This window comes from Notothenia rossii, assembly GCF_949606895.1.
Source record: "Notothenia rossii genome assembly, chromosome: 9".
NCBI classification, from domain to species: Eukaryota; Metazoa; Chordata; class Actinopteri; order Perciformes; family Nototheniidae; genus Notothenia; species Notothenia rossii.
The window spans coordinates 78,035,987-78,055,548 of NC_136907.1; the positions used below are offsets into that span (position 1 = coordinate 78,035,987).

General features: G+C 41.7%; 2 protein-coding genes across 2 annotated transcripts in view; one reads left to right on the plus strand and one right to left on the minus strand.

Annotated features, from left to right (window-relative positions):
- Nucleotides 1-7,999, plus strand: part of LOC307018383 (la-related protein 4B-like) — a 58,568-nt gene extending 50,569 nt beyond the window's left edge. Inside the window, exon 15 of the mRNA XM_079648613.1 lies at nucleotides 376-7,999. Coding sequence (XP_079504739.1) covers nucleotides 376-720 — 345 coding nt within the window. The 3' untranslated portion in view covers nucleotides 721-7,999. The remainder of the gene's footprint in view (nucleotides 1-375) is intronic.
- Nucleotides 1-18,744, minus strand: part of LOC307020643 (tripartite motif-containing protein 16-like) — a 282,404-nt gene extending 263,660 nt beyond the window's left edge. Inside the window, exon 1 of the mRNA XM_079652153.1 lies at nucleotides 18,305-18,744. Coding sequence (XP_079508279.1) covers nucleotides 18,305-18,682 — 378 coding nt within the window. The 5' untranslated portion in view covers nucleotides 18,683-18,744. The remainder of the gene's footprint in view (nucleotides 1-18,304) is intronic.
- Nucleotides 18,745-19,562: the final 818 nt, after the last annotated feature.

Consider the following 19,562-nt stretch of genomic DNA (forward strand, 5'->3'; position numbering starts at 1 on the left):
TACAGTCCCCAACTCCGGGGACGTCAGCGGCTTCATTTACGTAATCTTCCTTCAGGGAACTTATTCCGGTGTGAACGCGATCGGCTCTTTAGTTCCATGGGGGAACTAAGTGCTGGGAACTAAGCGCGGCAAAGTACTTAAAGCGGCTTTTGTGTCATCATTAGACATGAGATTATTTCCTGACTTTCCCGTCGTTGTTTCCCTGCAGGAGTTAAGGAAGCCCACATCTCGTTCTCATCAGAAATATTTGTATAGATTTTTTTAAAGGCAACAACAAACATCAACACATTATACATTTAGCCCTCCTCTCATTCCCTCGATCCATTGATGCTTTTTGCTGAGTATTTCCTGACTCTTCTCGTTGTTTCCCTGCAGGAGTCGAGGAAGCCCTCCTACGCTGAGATCTGTCAGCGGGCGAAGGACTCCTCGTCTTCATCGCAGCAGCTTGGGACCCCGAAAGAAGCAAAGCCAGGCTGCGCTGCCCCCGGTGGCGAGGAGAGGAAGTGCCCCAGTGACGCATCAGAGGCCAAAACCAGAGAGACATACCCCCCTTCCTCCTCTTCCTCCTCCTCTTCCTCCTCTTCCTCCAAACCCCTCACCCCGGGGAGACACCAGAGGGAGGCTCGGAGGCCGGCTGGACGCTGGGCCTCCCCGCCCCCCCACATCGGGAAAACCCCAAACAGAGAAACCCACCAAACCCCGCCCAAATCCCCGCAGTAGAAAAAAAAAAAAAAAAAAAAAACGGAAATATAAGTCAGGGCTACTCAATGCTTATATCCCAGAATCAGCATCAGTCACATGGATAGGGGACGCCTTCTCTTCTGGATCAGGGCTTGCAGACAAAAGCACTTTACTGTGCAATGTAGAGCACCTTTTCATTCTTTTTATTCTATTTATTTGCTTTTTTTTATTTCAGTTTTGCCTACACCCCGGGCACAGACAACACTGAAACAAGTCTTTTCTTTTCATTAGTCCAAAAGGCCTTGTGGGATTTAAACATTTAAAAAGTCTTGTGTGCAAAGAAAGCAGCAGCAGCAGCAGCAGCAGCAGCAGCAGCAGCAGCAGCAGCAGCAGCAGCAGCAGCAGCAGCAGCAGCAGCAGGGCATTGTGGGAAGTTTTCCCCCCCGCCCCCAGTGGATGATGGGAAAGAGTGAGCAGAGAGAGGGGTTTGTTTGCATGTCGAGGGGCACTGTTGTGCGACTTTATGTAGCTTAATTATTGGTGATAATTAGCAGTTTTCTATTACATACTCACATCCGTATGCAAGACTTAAATCACAACCAGACTCTGATCTTTTTTTCCGCCTCAAACTGGATTTATTTTGCAGAATTATTAACAAAAAAATGTATTTTTTCCAACATTTCCTGTGAACTATCGGTACAGTCACTCCTGGTCATGTCACACGCTGGGTGTTACTTTTCTTCCTCGCATCTCTGTAAAGAATCACCTCCATCTGCTGTGTTGTTGTTTTTACTGTTTGCTAACACTGCTAGCTAGCTAGCTGTAGCTTGTATCTTAACGGCCGTGATGTGATATCAGTGCTGTTTTTTGTTTTTGTTTTTTTTAAGCGTCAGACAAGAAGGGCATGTTGATATCTGCAACCAAGCTTGAATATATAAATTAGGCATTGGCGCAAATTGGCTGAAAAGTGTCCGTGGTGTGTGATTATATTCCTGGCATTGCATTTTTTAGGGAACAACCGAGCAAGCTTTATCGACTGCTCCTCTCATTTCCTATTTAAAACTGTGGAATCAGGCACATACTGTCAAAGGAAAAAGGCAGGGCTCACACATTTAAAGTCCAGTTGTGAGGATTAAAAAGCTCTGGAGGTGAGGAAACACTCGTGAGCTGCAACTAGGACGAAGGAAATTAGTTATCGATTGAGAAACATGACAGAAAGTGAGTTTCCTGCTGGAGTTTAGCAAGCCGAGTGTTTTCCTCTAGATATGGTGCTAGACGTCGAATCCTGGAACCTGTTACAGCAGCTCATCTGATATTGTGTGTACAAAATACTTGATTTAAATGTATCGACAGAACTTTAATTGCACTGTTATGGCGTCTTTTTTCCTCAGACTCGCAGGCAAATGCATTATTAGACAAGTGAAGAGAGAAAAAGGGAATTGATCCTGACCGTCAAGGGAACAGAAAGAAAATTCATCTCTGTGGACGCAATCGCCTTGTTTTTGTTTGTGTTGTTGTGCCTTGTGGACGCCTGTTGAACACTGTGGTGAAGGATGGGCAGCGTCACATGACTTTACAGATTTATCTCGCTTTACGGATGCTTTATATAGATTTGTTTTCAAACTGAAGGATTTCATGCAGTGGTTTGGATTTTGGCTCAATGAGGATTTTCATTGCTTGTAAAATTAGGGGAAAGTGAGACGGTTGGATTGAAAGTTTTACTCATAACAAACGGTCAAATATGAGTTTTTTGGGGCGGAATGTAGTTTGCCATGTTGAAGTGTGAAAGGCATTTAGTTGGGAGTCCCGTCGGGGCTCATGTGAACGGAGATGAACTTTAAACATTTAAGAGAACAGAAAAAAGCAGGTGGGTTTTACAGCAGGGAAATCTGAGTCGTGTAAAATGTCGTCCTCGGGGTGGAGATGTTCCCTCGTCTTCCTCAGCGTCGAGTCTTCACCGCTCGTTGGTTTTTCTGTCAGCATGCTCCCTTGTCTTCTATTTTCAAGTTTGCACACTTTGATTTATCCTGAGTTTTCTTTCAAATAAAAAAAAAAGTGTAGAAAAGATGAACGGAAAAGCACCACGGAGGTTCTTCCTGCTTCACTCTGGGGAGACAAGCAGTTGGGTTTGAAGCAAACAGTTTGTTCTCACTTTGAGCTTACAGAATGTGCAACCACTTACATTTAAGCTCAATGGGATGAAATGGAGCGGATGATTTTGAAGCTGATCGATCCTCTGCAGAGTGAAGTAGCTAGGATTCAGAGGCAGGGAGGAAACTCGTGTTAAATTGAAGGCTTGGTTTGGAGCTCTGTCTCCTGTAGCAGCCACTTTGGCAGAAAACCAACCAAGTCTTGCATTTTTTACTGTAGTCTAAAAATGGAATTGGCTGGCGAAATGGTAAAAATGAGTTTTGAATTGACATCGGATTCATAAAACTGCAATTGTGAGACGTTGAAAGTAGTTTTTTTTAAGCGTGACAGAGTTTCCTCTCTTGAGTGCTTGAATTGAATCTCTTCTTAAGTTATCACAGATGCAAAACAACCATACAAAAAAAACACTGTACTATACACAATATCTGTTTTTTAGGGAAACAAACACACGATGTGAGACCTTGCATGTCTCGCTAAAGTCTTCCTGCAACAAGAAGCATTCTGGGTAATCCCACTAAGAGAAAACAGCCCATCTGAGGGCTTCGTTAAAGAAGAAGCCTGCTCATAGCTGCTTTTGATTTGGACGTCAAGTTCTTGAGTTTGCTTAAAAAAATAGATATCTTTTCTTTTTTGAAGGACTGAGATGCACTTGGATGGGTTGATGTTTTTTTTTTTTTCTCACATCAGTGGAAACAGTTAACAATAAATCAAAATGCACCATATCCACGTATTTATAAACCAATGCTGTTTATTCCATGAGAAATATCATTACGTTTTTGTTTTAGGGAGATGAAAATACATAGGGATGCGTTGAGATCTCTATTTGAACGCAAAATGTAAAAAAAAAAAAAAGGAAGTGTCCATCCAGTGTTTGAGAAACTTGAATTTTATTTAAACTTGAAAAATGACTTTGCCTTAACTTTTATACAAGACAAGCATAGAGTTTATTTCTTTTCACACAAAAATCCCCCAAATGTTAACAAAGTGACACGTGGAAAATATTTAGACGTCACAAGTCTTACTGAGAGAGAAAGAGAAAGAAAGAGGACTAATCGAGCAGCGTTTTATTTTATTTTTACCCTTTTTTGTTTTTGTAAAATTTACAAGTCCTTTTTTTCTTGTAGGTTTTTTTTTTTTTTTTTGAGGGGGAAAAAAAAAAACATAAAATCTTGTAAATGCAAAACTAGTCAATACTGTATTAAATGTGTGCACTTTGAAGTGTGTGCTTTGCTTGTACAGTTGTAAATACTCAGAAAAATATAAGAGGTACCTTAAAAATGATTATAAAAAAATATATTGATCTTGTAATGTCGCTATCGAGCTGGATGTAGGATATACACAAAAAAAAAAAACGTAATATTGTGCTTTTTTTATTTTTATTTTGGGTGTCGGAGTTTAAATTCTGCTCCTCTCTGCAGGGTGGGCAGCTCGTCTGATTGTACATTTTTTTGTTGTCTTTCATTCCATTATTTTTGTATACCCCCTCCTCACTGTGCACTAATTGGAGAGCCTGTGGTACTGACAGCATTATTAATGAACCCTTACAAATCTGCGTGTCCACCAACATCCCCTTTTTTTTTTTTTTTTTTTTTTTTTAAAAAGCTCTGGCTTCCTTTTTCTTTTACGCTGGAATTTTTTTTTAAACCACAATAATCTAGTAGTTTGATTACTGAAGAAAGAAAAAAAAAGAAGCACTACATGTCAGATTTTTAGGCGTCACTGTGCAGCAAAGTATTTCTGACATCTCTAAATGTCCTAATACCAAGAAGATTAATAAGGCTAGTATTAACACTACACTAATACTGAATATCTATGATTATGACACGCTCATACCACAGCTTATAATCAGCATTGCGTCCACATGTGGGCAGCATGACTCGAAAATATCTATTAATACAATAGAGAGCTGAAGTTCTGCCTCTTCTAACATTTATTTTGTGGTTTTTCTGGCCATATTCGAAGATTAATGAGTATTTGTTTTTACTGTTGTTGGTGGTAACATTTGGGGGTTTTGGTCATTGAAGGAGTAGGTAAAACATTTGGGAAATATAATTGTAAAATGTATCACTAAAAAAGATCAATAACACTTAGGGCTGGATGTGTTAGCTTAGCTTAGCACATAGACAGAAAACAGTTAACTTAGCAAATAGAGGGAACACAGTGAGCTTAGCACAAAGACAGAAAACAGTTAGCGTAGCTTATCACATGGATTGAAAACAGACAGAAACAAGTTAGCTTATCACATGGATTGAAAACAGACAGAAACAAGTTAGCTTATCACATGGATTGAAAACAGACGGAAACAAGTTAGCTTATCACATGGATTGAAAACAGACAGAAACAAGTTAGCTTATCACATAGACAGCAAACAGTTAGCTTAGCAAATAGAGGGAACACAGTGAGCTTAGCAAACAGACAGAAAACAGTTAGCTTAGCTTATCACATGGATAGAGAATAGTTAGCTTAGCAGACATACAGAACACAGTTAGCTTAGCACATGGACAAAAAACGGTTAGCTTAGCTTATCACATCGATAGAAAACAGTTAGCTTAGCAGACAGACAGAAAACAGTTAGCTTAGCACATGGACAAAAAACAGTTAGCTTAGCTTATCACATTGATAGAAAACAGTTAGCTTAGCAGACAGACAGAAAACAGTTAGCTTATCACATGGATATAAATCAGTTAGCTTAGCAGACATACAGAAAACAGTTAGCTTAGCACATGGACAAAAAACAGTTAGCTTAGCTTATCACATGGATAGAAAACAGTTAGCTTAGCAGACAGACAGAAAACAGTTAGCTTAGCACATGGACAAAAAACAGTTAGCTTAGCTTATCACATTGATAGAAAACAGTTAGCTTAGCAGACAGACAGAAAACAATGTGGTGAGATAACTGTTTTTTTTCTGTTTTCTATCCATTTGATAAGCTAAGCTAACTGTTTTCTGTCTATGTGATGATCACATAGACAGAAAACAGTTAGCTTAGCACGAGGACAAAAAACAGTCATCTTAAAAAAAACAAGAAGGATTAAGTTCATATGTGAGCTTTAGATTTGTTTGTAAGCAGATTGAACAGAACCACGCTAGCTGTTGCCATCTGCAACCAGTGTTTATGCTAAGCTAGGCTAACCACATCCTGACTCATCCTGTGCTTATCGGTCACATATTGGTATAGAATGTTGGATCACAGTCAAAAATTGTAATGAAATCCGTAACCTTTGACATAATTAGACCAGACTTTGTATGCATTATTAGCTAAGGGTCATGGGAGATGTAGTTGTTGTATGTTAGTGTATTTTAAGTTTTATATTTTAGGTTTTTTGAGAAGTTGGACTGACCCAGGTTTACAGAAATTGGGCTGAGTCCTAGTTATGTACCTATGCTATCTAGTTTTTGGCGATAACACAATTCAGATCGGGTGAAATAGTTTGTGTTTCTTTACTGATTGGTTGTTTTTCTTTCTAACAAACTAAATTCTCAATGGTGGTTCTGGTTGGTTTTCACGGATAGTGGTTGCTTGTTTCTCTTAGAATATGGACAGAAACTTGTTAGCTTTGCAGACTGATAAAAGGAAAACACTCCATGACAAAATCAGGAATGTATAGAAGTAAAACAGCAGAAATGTCTTTCTAAATATAAGAAGCATCGGCACTGATTTAACATTAAACTTCGCTACGAGCTTCACCTCTTCTAGCCATCTTCTTTTTTTTTTTTTAAGAGCGATGCCTGATGGACACGTCCCAGTTTTGTCGTCTGTTTTAATTCACGCGCTTCGATGTGATGTAATGAAATGAACGATATCAAAAATGAAGCACACTTCAAGCACATTTCATTCATTTAGCTTGTAGCACTCGAGGTGGTTAGCTTCCTGCCAACGTGACGACAAACATTTGGACCTGTGGATTGTACATTTTTGGTGACTCATTTCAGAAAAAAGACACTTATTTTGGGAAATAACGTGAAATGTTGGGAGATTTATTGGCGTCACGACAAGGATGGCTGAACTTCACCCGTGTGTCGATTTAGCTACTAGACGAAACATCCAGAAAGTCGTTGTTTCCTTCCGATTGATCTGTTTCCTGTTCCTCAGAGCTCTCCTGAGAAATAAATGTACAAATAATGTTTCTGTTTTGTGTTATGGGGCGAGTTTGGAGACAGAAGCTCAACTGGAATCACAGTTTTTTGTTTTACACAGACCGACATGTCTGGCACATACAGATTGGAGTGTCTGTTTGAAACCATTTGACCACATGTGGACTGCATTTTGTGGCAAAGATAAACCAATAACTGTGCCATTTATTCAACTGTTGATGTTTTTTTGTCCTGGGCAGTTTAACCTGTACATAGCTGATCGCTTGCCATCTCTGGCTTTTTTTTTTTGTTCGTTCCTGAAAGTCCATCAAAGACTTCTCACATCTGGAGAAATGTGACACCGCTGACTGTCGGAGCAGATTCCCTGTGCGTTATACCTCAAACTTTTTTGTGGAGTTAAATGCATTTGAACTGGGAACTGTGAATGTGTGCATGTATGGAATAAATAAGTGTACCCACAGAAATCCAAACCCATGCAAAGGTGACTCTTTTCAGACTCGTTGGTACCCAAAGGGACGTCTCCAGTTCTGCACGTTCTTCACCGGCATTATAACAAACGCTCCTGTTGGCGGGCGTTTTCGAGGATTTCCTTCCTCTCGTTGGACTTCTTCTCGGAGCCTCATATCATTTCTCCTCCTTCCTTCCTGTTCGTCCGTTTTTTTGACAGTGCCATTTGTTTTTTGTTTCCTCAAAGGGGTTGCATCTCAAACATGTAATATCTCGTGATGCGCACCAACCGACCGACCGGTTTCTCTTTATCAACGCACTGTGGTTTAACTCATTAACACCATGCTAACGGCTGTGGACAATCGATGACTTTGGACGAATAATGATTTGCCTAACGACACCTCAAACAGACGTGGAAACGGAGGTTGCGTTCAAGAGGGCTTTTTCTTTCTTTTTTTAAAAAATGTTTTTCTTTATGTTTTTTGGTCTTTTCTTCCATCGAGACTGGAATCAAGCGTACATGTCAGCTATAGATAATTTAAGTTACTCTGTGTCATGATGTAAAACTGTCTAATTTGGAGAAAAAAAATGTAGCTTACTGAAAAATAAAGATTTAGGCACTGTTGACGAGCCACTGTCTCTTTATTTTGGAAGTAAATATGCCTACTTAATAAATAATAAATCATGTCTTAAAGGTCCCATGTCACGGCCATTTCAACTGATCATAATACCATTGTTGAGGTCTACTAGAATAGATTTACATTGTTCAATTTTCCAAACTCACATTGGTTTCTCAAACAGCATCTCTGTAAAGTATGTGTATTCACTCTCTGTCCTAAACAGCTTGTTGGAGCTCCTGACCCCCCACCCCCCTCCCTATGAGCCCACTGTGCTCTGATTGGTCAGCTCGCCCACTCTGTTCTGATGAGTCCACCACCGTTACAGCGGAACATCAGTGATTATGTGTTACAATGGCGTTTGTTAGCAACCAGAAAATGACACCAGCAATGACAAACAGATGAGAATGCTGCGTGGGGTCTGGGTGCCGTGTTGGAGGGACGTTGCGGGGCTCGCTGCTGTTAGGAGCGGACAGTGTGAGCCGGCTTGCTGCAGGGGATCTGTGAGACACAGTAACACCCAGCCCGAGCAGTGAGCGCGCACACACACACACACACACACACACACACACACACACACACACACACACACACACACACACACACACACACACACACACACACACACACACACACACACACACACACACACCTGCAGCCTGGCTGTGAGTCTGCGTGTGTGCTCAGAACGAGCCCGAGCCCCGCCGTGTCTCGCCGTCTCAGGCTGAGAAATCCGCGGAGCTGCAGCTGAGAAAAGATTGTGTCTGTGAGGAGACGTTACGTCAATATACCCAATACATAACTACTTACTACACTATAAGAAGCAAACAATGGAAAAAGAGAAATGTCCAGCGAGGCGTTCTGGGGCAGCAGAGACAGGTCTTCTCTGTGTTAGAGTTTTACTCGCTACAGAGTGTACTTTGAGGGTTTGTGACTCTACAGACCGTTTACATGCAGAGAAACCTTCATAACACACAAGGGGACGGGTAGGCTACTAACCAGAAAAGCATGACATGGGACCTTTAATCAATTTAATCTTGAAATTTGACACTGACCCAATATAATTCTATATAGAAACTGCAATCAATAAAAGACAACATATATTTTTAAAGTTTAATGACAGCTCATCCCTTAAAACAGAAGCCTCAGATTGATTATAATAAGGAGAAATAGGAAGGATGTATTTCAAGCTTGTTTTAAATCATTTTGGGAAACATTGAGCTTTTTTCTAACAACTAGGATATGTTAGAAAATGTTTCCAACTTTATTTGACTGAATTATTAGAAAGGTGGTCTTATTAACACATGAATACTGTGTAATATATTTTTATATTTAAGAAGTACAATATAAGACGAGCACAAGTTTCGGATTATATTTTTTTTATTTGTTGAGGGCCGATTCAAAATTGTCAGCGGGCCGCATTTGGACCCCGGGCCGTAGTTTGGACACCCCTGGTGTAAATAGTCTGTGTTACACATTTTAAGCAAGCCATATCCTGACTTATAACAAGTTGTACCCTTCTATTTTTAAATATATGGTTAATTGACCTCATTTACACAAAATAAAATATGATTTAAAAAAAAAAGGCTAAAATATTGAATGATTTTACAAAAGATTTGTGTTGTTCTGTTCCACTGTTGGAGGAGCCTGTGACCTAAGATTTTCATCGACAGAACTACACTGTAGCTAAGTACACTGTAGCTAAGTACAGATGACAATAAAAGCCTTGAACCTTGAATTGGACCCCAGAAGACAAACGGATGCTGTACATTTTTAATAAAACCCGAAACCTGAAGGACGTGATAATAAAAAAACGTTCTATACAGGCACTATCGTAGGACAAACCCTCACTCCGACATAAAAACATCTGGAAACGGGTCACATTTAGCCGAGGACAACAGGGGGGGTTAAAGGTCACCTATCATGCAAAATGCAGTTTTCCATGTCTCTTCTACATCATGTGTCCCCTCTTCTCCATGTCTCTTCTACATCAACATGTGTCCCCTCTTCTTCATGTCTCTTCTACATCACCATGTGTCCCCTCTTCTTCGTGTCCCCTCTTCTTCATGTCTCTTCTACATCAACATGTGTCCCCTCTTCTTCATGTCTCTTCTACATCAACTTGTGTCCCCACTTCTTCATGTCTCTTCTACATCAACATGTGTCCCCTCTTCTTCATGTCTCTTCTACATCAACATGTGTCCCCTCTTCTTCATGTCTCTTCTACATCAACATGTGTCCCCTCTTCTTCATGTCTCTTCTACATCAACATGTGTCCCCTCTTCTTCATGTCTCTTCTACATCAACATGTGTCCCCTCTTCTCCATGTCTCTTCTACATCAACATTTGTCCCCTCTTCTTCATGTCTCTTCTACATCAACATGTGTCCCCTCTTCTCCATGTCTCTTCTACATCAACATTTGTCCCCTCTTCTTCATGTCTCTTCTACATCAACATGTGTCCCCTCTTCTCCATGTCTCTTCTACATCAACATGTGTCCCCTCTTCTTCATGTCTCTTCTACATCAACATGTGTCCCCTCTTCTCCATGTCTCTTCTACATCAACATGTGTCCCCTCTGTGGAAAGAGACTCTGAAAGTTTCAGGAACAAAGATTCTCTCTCTTTTTGATCCATTTCTATAAAAACCTGTCTGAAAATGAGCTGATCAGATTTTGGCCACTTTATGATGTCATAACGATGTGTTGTATTGTGTAACCATTAGCCAATCAGCAATCAAGGTAAGCCCGAAGCACGAACTACACATATGATGTTTGTCAATCTTAAAAAAATAATTTCCATGTGAAAAAAGTCAGTTTTCGTAAAACTTGAAATATAAGACTATGAAAAATACGCAACTAGAAAGACTACAAATCCCGGTAAGCGATGTCATAATTGTTTTCCTCCACTAAATAAGAGATAGCTAAGATAACAAAATGCATGTGTGCTTTGTACCAGATTGTAATCATTACATCACATGTCATTTGTTAGACCAGGGGTTTCTAACCTTTCTTCATCTGAGAGCTACTTTGAAAAATGAAAACTACTTGCATCACATCGCTTACATTTATTCACAGAGCACTCACCAGTTGAATTAAGCTACTTTTGTACACGTGTAAAATTGCAATACCTAATGCTTATCAAACATCTTAACTTTACACCAAGGTCCAAGAAAAAAACTATTTCTCGCATATGATTATGGCCAAGAAAAAGATTATTATTATGGCCCACATAGAAAACACATCACCTTAATCACCACCTTACAAGCATCTTATGGCACATGTGTAAAATAAGTGGGATTCACTCTTTTTCAGTTAGTGAGATGACTGGCACAGCATGGAGTCCACCATAGAGGTGTATGCTATGTACCCACTTAGGTTCACTCTAATAGTCATTTAAATGTTCATCAGTCAGTCTCGTTCTGTATTTAGATTTCATGACATTCATGTCGGAAAAAGCTGCTTCACATGTAGAGCCAAATAAAGCAGACATGTTCAGTGCTGCTTGGTGATGTTCTTATAGTTTTTCCGGGACTACAAGGCTCCAGAAATGTTGTGAGTTTTGCTGAGACTTAAGCTGAACATGATTTTGGAGATTTATAACCTCCATTTCCATCTCCACAGGATTGACACTGAACAGTTCAGCCATCTTCTTCTTCGTCTTGACATGAAATTATAAACCATAATAAATCAATTGTATAGGTCTAGCCTCCCTATATCTGTGTGTGAAATTGTTCCATCCTCAAAAACAAAAAAGTAATAATTCTGCAGTCTAGCTGCAGCTTCTAGCAACGGTCTTCTGTTAAAAAAGGACACTGAATGTCCTGAATGTGGCATCACACACACAGGACTTGAGTCTGAACACAGCAGACAACAGGAGTATTTACAACAGCATATCAAAACAAAAATACTGCATGTTGGTGCACACTTATTCTCTGTCTATACTGTTAAATAAATACCATGAATGTATGAGATTAAGTTAGCTTTATCATCTCAATCAGTGATTAAGTGAACACTAAAGTTTCTATCAGGTTACTATCAGCCTGTCACTCATTATTTTTAGGGAGGGGGCGGGGTTTGAAGGAACAGAGGTGATCGCGGAAGCTTTTTTCCTCCTGCCTTCACAAACTTTACACAAGTATTTATCAACTGAAAATAGCAAGAGGACATTCATACTCTGCAATCCAAGACTTGATTAAATCTACCAAAAAATGGCGCTAACGCGAGTATTTTTTAAAACATAAATCCATGTGTGTCTGAGCCGCAGCGAGACGGACTGATTCAGGTACATTGATTGTCGTCGGATTTATTCTACACAGTCTGTGAACCGCAAGCGACGAGCTACTGAAAAGCTGCCGACGTGTTAGACGCTTTTATCCAAAGCCACTTACATACATTCAGACAGTGCTGTGGACAATCCCCACAGGAGCAATTTGGGGTGAAGTGTCTCAGGGACACAACGACATGCTGACTGCAGTGGGACTCAAACTTGCTACCCCCTGATTCGAAGTCCAGCACTCTGTCCACTGAGCCACAGCCGCCCAATCACACCAGCAATGGGTCTTGCTCGTTCTTTCGCTTCCCGTCTGATGAAAGGGCCAGGAGTGGCTGGATCAAGTTAGCTACCTAGCTAGTAGCAAGTACGTTAGTTAGCATTACAGCCTTAGCCTTGTCATTTGTATTAGCCTTAACCACGTCTGGCCCACCCACAGCCAATCAGCGCGTCATAGCGCAGAGCCGGGAAGCCCCGAAGGAAGTGCCACAAGCTGCAGTTAATCTAGTGGCCGGCAGGGGATGGATGCAGAAAGGAGCAATTTCCATAGACCCCCCAACTTTACAGCAGAAATGAACATGTTTCTAGCCTGGATCCAATCAAACGTATTCGGGATATAGTTAGAATCCACCTTCATGACAATGGAATAGGGAGTGCATTTTTTTACTGTGAGTAAATTAGTAAGTAAAGTAAGGTTTGCCGTCAGTGAATGAAAGTCTTATTTCTTCTTGAGGTCTGCAGTGAAGCGTGTACACATTTGCTGAATATGAAAAGGCTCTCAGTGTGTGCCCACTGTGCGACTGTCAAGGATAAACAAGCTGTGGCCGACGAGCCAGTCATGTGAATGTCAGTTTTACACACATTCTGAGGCCGCCTTGCCTATGTTTTTGTTTTCACTGCTAGTTTATGCTTATGTTCAATTAGTGCATTAAAAAATAATTAAAATAATTAATTTTAGCTCAGACCCCACGCTTAATAAGTCTCCCCCTGGCCCACCTACATTTCTCCAGGCCCACCCACACAATAATTCCTGGTTAGCCTTAACATGAAGTAACATTAAGTAACCCAAAATGTGAAACAGTAAGAGGAGTAGTCATATTTTGTGAACCCTTTGAAGAGTACTGTCACACCGGTGTGATCATTCTATAATACACCGTTTAAGCCCGGATGCCCCCGCGAGAGACATGCTAACGCTAACGCTACATTAGCATCGGGGATCTTTTCTACGTCATGCTATCTGCACAAATGGTTAACATTGAACATTAAAAAGATCAGGGAGAATAGAAGGAAGTCAGGCAGCTTTGCATGACATTCTTCTGGACGTGTTTCATTGTGGTGATAGTGAGGGTAGTCAATCCCTTGTTTGGCAAGACAGTATTGACGGCCATCTTGGTGATGTGTGTTGTGCAAGACCAGAGATGTAGTTCATTGAGCGGTGTCACACAAAAAAAGCAAACCGGTATCACGGCAAGACGTGAACATGTGACGATTTACCATGCTGGGAGACGTGAAGATGTCACGATTTTGTCCCTTCAAACGTGACAGTTACACGGTATTGTTAACATGGCCCAACCAGTGGAGATATACCCGGGAATGCCAAGCAAATGCTACCCCGACGGTCGGTTATTATTGTCAATATTAATATAATAATGATTTATTTTGTAATAGTCACACTCGATTTCGCCGATGTTCTTGTTGCCCCAGCTGGTCGTCACCTCTTTTAGCAGAAACAAAGGCCACATTAATGATTAAATCGATGTTAATCCATGCGTTTGGATGTGGAATTAACGGATGTGACGTTGTACGATTGCGATGCCAGGCAACAGCTTCGGTTCATGTTAATTTACAAACTCTTCAATTAGAACCATTTCAGAAGGCCTCACAAAATACTTTAATGTAAATTAAAACGTAAATGTGAAGGAATGTGTGCATAACAAAATACATCCGTCATAAAAAATACCGGAAACAGAAGTAGGCAAGGTCCTAGGCTCGGTGATTCGATGTTTTAGCCACAATGCACGTTGGGAAATGGTTTTTATGCGATGTGAAATCCGAAAAAATAGTTTTTTTAAATACAGTAATACTTTATTCCGAGTGTGCTTGCTTTTCTCTTTGAAAGTCGTCACATAAAGGCATTGTAATACACGGTTCGGCTGCATTAAATGTTACATATCTGCTGTAGTTCTCTATTGATAGAGCCCTGATGAGAAGACTGCCGCCAAAACTGAAAACGTGACGTGGATCATAAATATATCAGCATTAAACAACATCTTACATTTCTTTTCACACAATACGTCTCCTTGCAGTATCAACACTAATTCGGCTGACTTTTATATTTGATCCAATTGGTAGATAGGCTGTATTTACACCATAAACGTAATAATGCAATAACATGTTTCTCCGGGGACTTCCGGCCGGAGACTTCGGGTGGCAGTATACGCCTTGAAGTTGTTTGCGGCCTGCCAGTAAACCCAAAGCAGTGACGTCAGCGGCTCATTTGCGTAATCTTCCCTCAGGGAACTTATTCCGGTGTGAACGCGATCGGCTCTTAGTTCCATGGGGGAACTAAGTGCTGGGAACTAAGTACGGCAAAGTACTTGGTGTGAACGCGGCTAATGATAAGAACCTCTGTTTTGTCTGAATTAAGTTGCAAAAAGTTGTTAGACATCCAGCCGGGATTATCAGGTTTATAAGAGACATAGAGTTGAATATCATCAGCGTAACAGTGGTAGGAAATAATACTAAATCTGCTGATAACCTGACCTAAGGGGAGCATAAGCCGCTTTCACACCAAGTACTTTGCCGTACTTAGTGCCGGCATTTAGTGCCCCGGCACTAAGTACCCCAGGGCACTAAGTACCAACCGCGTTCACACCGGAATAAGTTCCCTGAGGGAAGATTACGCAAATAAGCCGCTGACGTCACTTCGTCTTCCTCTGCTTTGGGTTTACTGGCATGCCGCAAACAACTTCACGGCGTATACTGCCACCCGAAGTCCCCGGCCGGAAGTCCCCGGAGTTGGGGACTGGCTTCAGCTGAAACTGCTGGGACTCCCAGCAGCTTCTACTGAAGCCTTCCGAGTAAATCGCCAGAACGCCGAAACCTCCTCATCTCCACCGCTCCCATGTTTTCTTTTGTGTTGCCATAAGTTATTCTCTCTCTGTTGGTGCGAGGGGCTAATGCTAATAATGCTAATGCCAGTAAATACAATGGCGGCTTCACAAAACTTTTCAGAGTTTTACGGGGCATGGTTTGCAATTCGCCCAGCCAGTAGAAATTTGAACTTTTTTGGTACCAGGATAGTACCACCTCTCTAGCAGGCACTACAAATGGGGGTAAAAGTTCCCGGCACTAAGTACTCTTTTTGGTGTCAACGCGACACTAGACACGATACTAACGGAACTCAATGGGAAAAGTAGGGGGAAAAGTACTCCGGTGTGAACGCGCCTATATATAAGGACAATATAATAGTACCCAAAACAGAACCTTGAGGCACACCATAGGTAAGAGCAGCAGTATCAGAAGTGAAAGGGGCTAAAGACACAGAGAAGCTCCTATCTGAAAGGTAGGAGGAGAACCATTTCAGGGCCCTCCCTGAGACACCCACCTGCCTGAGCCTTTCCATCATTATTCCGTGATCCAGTGTCAAAAGCTGCGCTAAGGTCCAGCAGCACTAAAACGGAGCATTCACCCCTATCCGAAGACATCATTACGTCGTCGGAGACTCTAAGGAGAGCGGTTTCAGTGGAATGCTTCTGACGAAAACCTGATTGGAACTTATCTAAAATCGTGTTTGCAGTAAAGACAGCAGTAAGCTGTTTGGCAAAAACTTTCTCTAACACTTTTGAAATAAAAGGCAGCTTGGATATAGGCCTGTAGTTGTTGTGAACGTTTTGATCTAGGTTCGTTTTTTTCAGGAGAGGCTGAACTACTACGTGTTTTAGTGAGCTGGGACACGACCACATTTCAGGGAATTTGCATGAGCCAAAGCACATTTAAATGAAGAGACATCTACATCAACCTGACCAAACGTGAACAGGGTTTACTGAAAGAGCTGCTAAAAGGCTTTCACATGTTCTTCTGAGAAAGAAAAGAAAATCTGAATTCATTTATTTTTCTTAATCATAAAAAATAATCAAATTGATAGATATTTTTATAATGAAAAAAACAAAAGACTGAGATTTTCACTTTTTTCCTCTTCTTTTATTAACAAGAAAACCCCAACATTTAATTTTTACAGACATGTTAATGTGGCACTCATCTTGAAAATAGAAACACAATTTACTACAAACTCAACCTGTTTTTCTTTTGTATGACTTTTCTTTGAATGTGTTTTAGTTCCTTCTTCAAACTTTCATTTATGCATTCAACACATTGAGACTTAATCAAAAATAAAAGACCTTTAAAATAAAATAGGAGATGCTTTCTCTCTCTCATGCTTTACAACAGAAACAACATACAAATACATCAATATCGATATTCAACAAATATTTAGAGCAAAGTTTACATTTCCATGCAGAGAAATATCAGTTGAGGTTAACAGAAATCCTCCTGAGCAGTGACAGCCTCCATGGCTAAACAGACACAGGAAGGAGCGCCGCCTAAAGAAACTCCAACATCTACAGAACAACTCATGAGAAGATGTTAAAGCACATCCCATAATGTTTGATTGACAGCTGATCTCTGTGCAGTGAAGACATGAACACTCAGCTCTCAGCAACAATGATGGACACACAAAGAGTTTAAGAAGTAGAAGAGTTCCTCAAATGAATTCAGGCTATTTCAGTTTACACAACTCAGCTGCGTCACAAACCAAAAGTCCAGCATGTAGCGGCTGAGTGAATGTGGTCTGGACTCTGTGGAGGAGAGTCATGGTTTCAGAGACGCTGTAGAAGGACAGAATACCTGCTCTGTGATCCAGGTACACTCCTACTCTGGAGGACTGAGGACCTGAGACGGGAATTTTGATACCGTTGTAAAGAAATGAATAACTGTTTTGTTTACAATATAAGGACCAAGATTTGTCATTGAGTCCAAATCCACATTCACCCCCTGCTCTGCGGATATTCTTGTATGCGACTGCTACAAAAACTGCTCCCCCTCTCCGCTCCACCTCCCAGTAACAACGTCCAGTCAGACTCTCTCTACTCAGGACCTGAGGCCAATCAGTGAATCTGTCTGGGTGACTAGAATAAGACTGTTCTTTCATGAATGTTACTTTTCTGCTCCCTTCAGATAATAACAGCTCTGTGTGTGCTGTGTTTGGATCCAGAGTGATCTCCTGTGAATATCTTAAGAACCCAGCTCTGGTGGTGGGCTCTGCTGCTGGCAGTAAAACATCCACTTCAGTCAATGAGACGTTTGTCCATTCCTCTCTCAGGACGTCCTGTAGTTTGTCTCTGACTGCTGACAGGGCCGCCGTCACGTCCTCAAAGTAGCTCAGAGGAAGGATGTTGAAGCTGGAGGAGTGTGTAGCTTCACTGAGGGCTGGCAGTGAGGAGGGGTAGCTGAGCAGAAACTGGTTGTGATCCTCTGTGTGAGAGAGCAGCTTCAGCTCAGCGTCTCTTCTCTTCAGCTCAGAGATCTCCTGCTTCAGCTTCTCCTGGAACTCTCTGACTCGACTCACTTCACTCTTCTGCTGGGATCTGAGCTGCTGCTTCACATCAGAGCTTCTTCTCTCCATGAGACGGATCAGCTCAGTGAACATCTTCTCACTGTCCTCCACTACTTTATCAGCAGAGCCATTGAAGGCCTCCACCTCCTGCTGAAGCAGCTTCACCTCCTTCTCTCCGTCCTGGATTCTCTGCTGGATGTTTAGTCGACTCCCCTCCAGCTCTCTCTGCCTCTCAGTCCTCTCTGCTGCAGCTGACACCGTGTCGTGTCCTTTGTGTTCGTCCACAGAGCAGAGAGAACAGATACTCTGCTGATCAGTCCGGCAGAACAGCTTCATCACCTCGTCGTGACGAGAGCAGATGTTCTCCTGGAGCTTCTTGGAGGGCTCCACCAGCTTGTGTTTTTTGAACGTAGCCGAGTCAAAATGAGGCTGGAGGTGTTTGTCACAGTAAGAGGCCAAACACTGCAGACAGGACTTACAGGCTCTCAGTTTTCTCCCAGTGCAGAAATCACAGGCCACATCTTCAGCTCCAGCATAGCAGTGATCAGCAGGAGCTTCTTCAAGTCCAGTCTTCTTCAGCTTCTCCACTAAATCTGCTAACATGGTGTTCTTCAGCAGGACAGGCCTCGGTGTGAAGCTCTTTCTACACTGAGGGCAGCTGTAGATTAGCTCTCCATCCCAGTGGTGTTTGATACAGTCCATGCAGTAGCTGTGTCCACAGGGAATAGCCACCGGATCCTTCAGTAGATCCAGACAGATGGAACAAGAGAAGGTTTCCCGGTCCAGCTGAACTCCTTTCTGCGCCATCTCACCTCTCAGTGATAGTTACGGACTGCAGACAGAAGGTCAAATATCCACTTTCTCTGAACAGAAACAATCTCTGACGGACAACAAATCTCCTCTCCTCCTGCTTTTGCTCAGTCAATGCAGAGAATGAGGAAACAGCTTTCTCTTTTAACATGTTGCTTGTTGCAACCTGTGAAGGGGCGGGAACATTGAAATACCTTGAGTGGGTGTAGCTCAGTGTGTTTGGGAGCAGGAAGCAAGGGGAACGGGTTTAACTGCATTCAACAACTCTTTGCGTGAGAGACAGGGTGTGTTATCTGTCATTAACAAGGTGCAATAAGAGTATTTAGACATAATTTATGACATATCATCCATTTTCTTCAGATCTCCAAGTAAAGATAATGTTCTTTCCTAAAAAGAATAAAAACAATGTGTGCTGTTTATTTTTTTACCATGTGCTTGCCTCTTTATTTAAAACTTTTTAAAACTTGTTGATATTTGGGGGGAAATTCCTTAATGCAACTACAGACTCTAGACTCTGGAAAGAGTAGTCGCCGGCCAACTCCATCTGCACATGTCCAACTATGAGCTCTTTGAGCCCCTCCGATCCGGCTTCAGACTTCATCACAGCACCGAGACCACCCTCATCAAGTTCATCAACAATCTCCTCATTGCTGCTGACTCTGGCCGCCTCAGCATCCTCATCCTCCTGGACCTCTCTGCAGCATTTGACACCATCTCCCACACCATCCTCCTCAACCGCCTATCTGACCTCTTGTGTCACTGGCACCGCCCTATCCTGGTTTGCATCCTATTTCCACAACAGGGAACCATCAGTGGCTCGAATTCCCCTCCAGCCATAGTCAATCATGGTGTCCCCCAAGGCTCTGTGCTTGGCCCC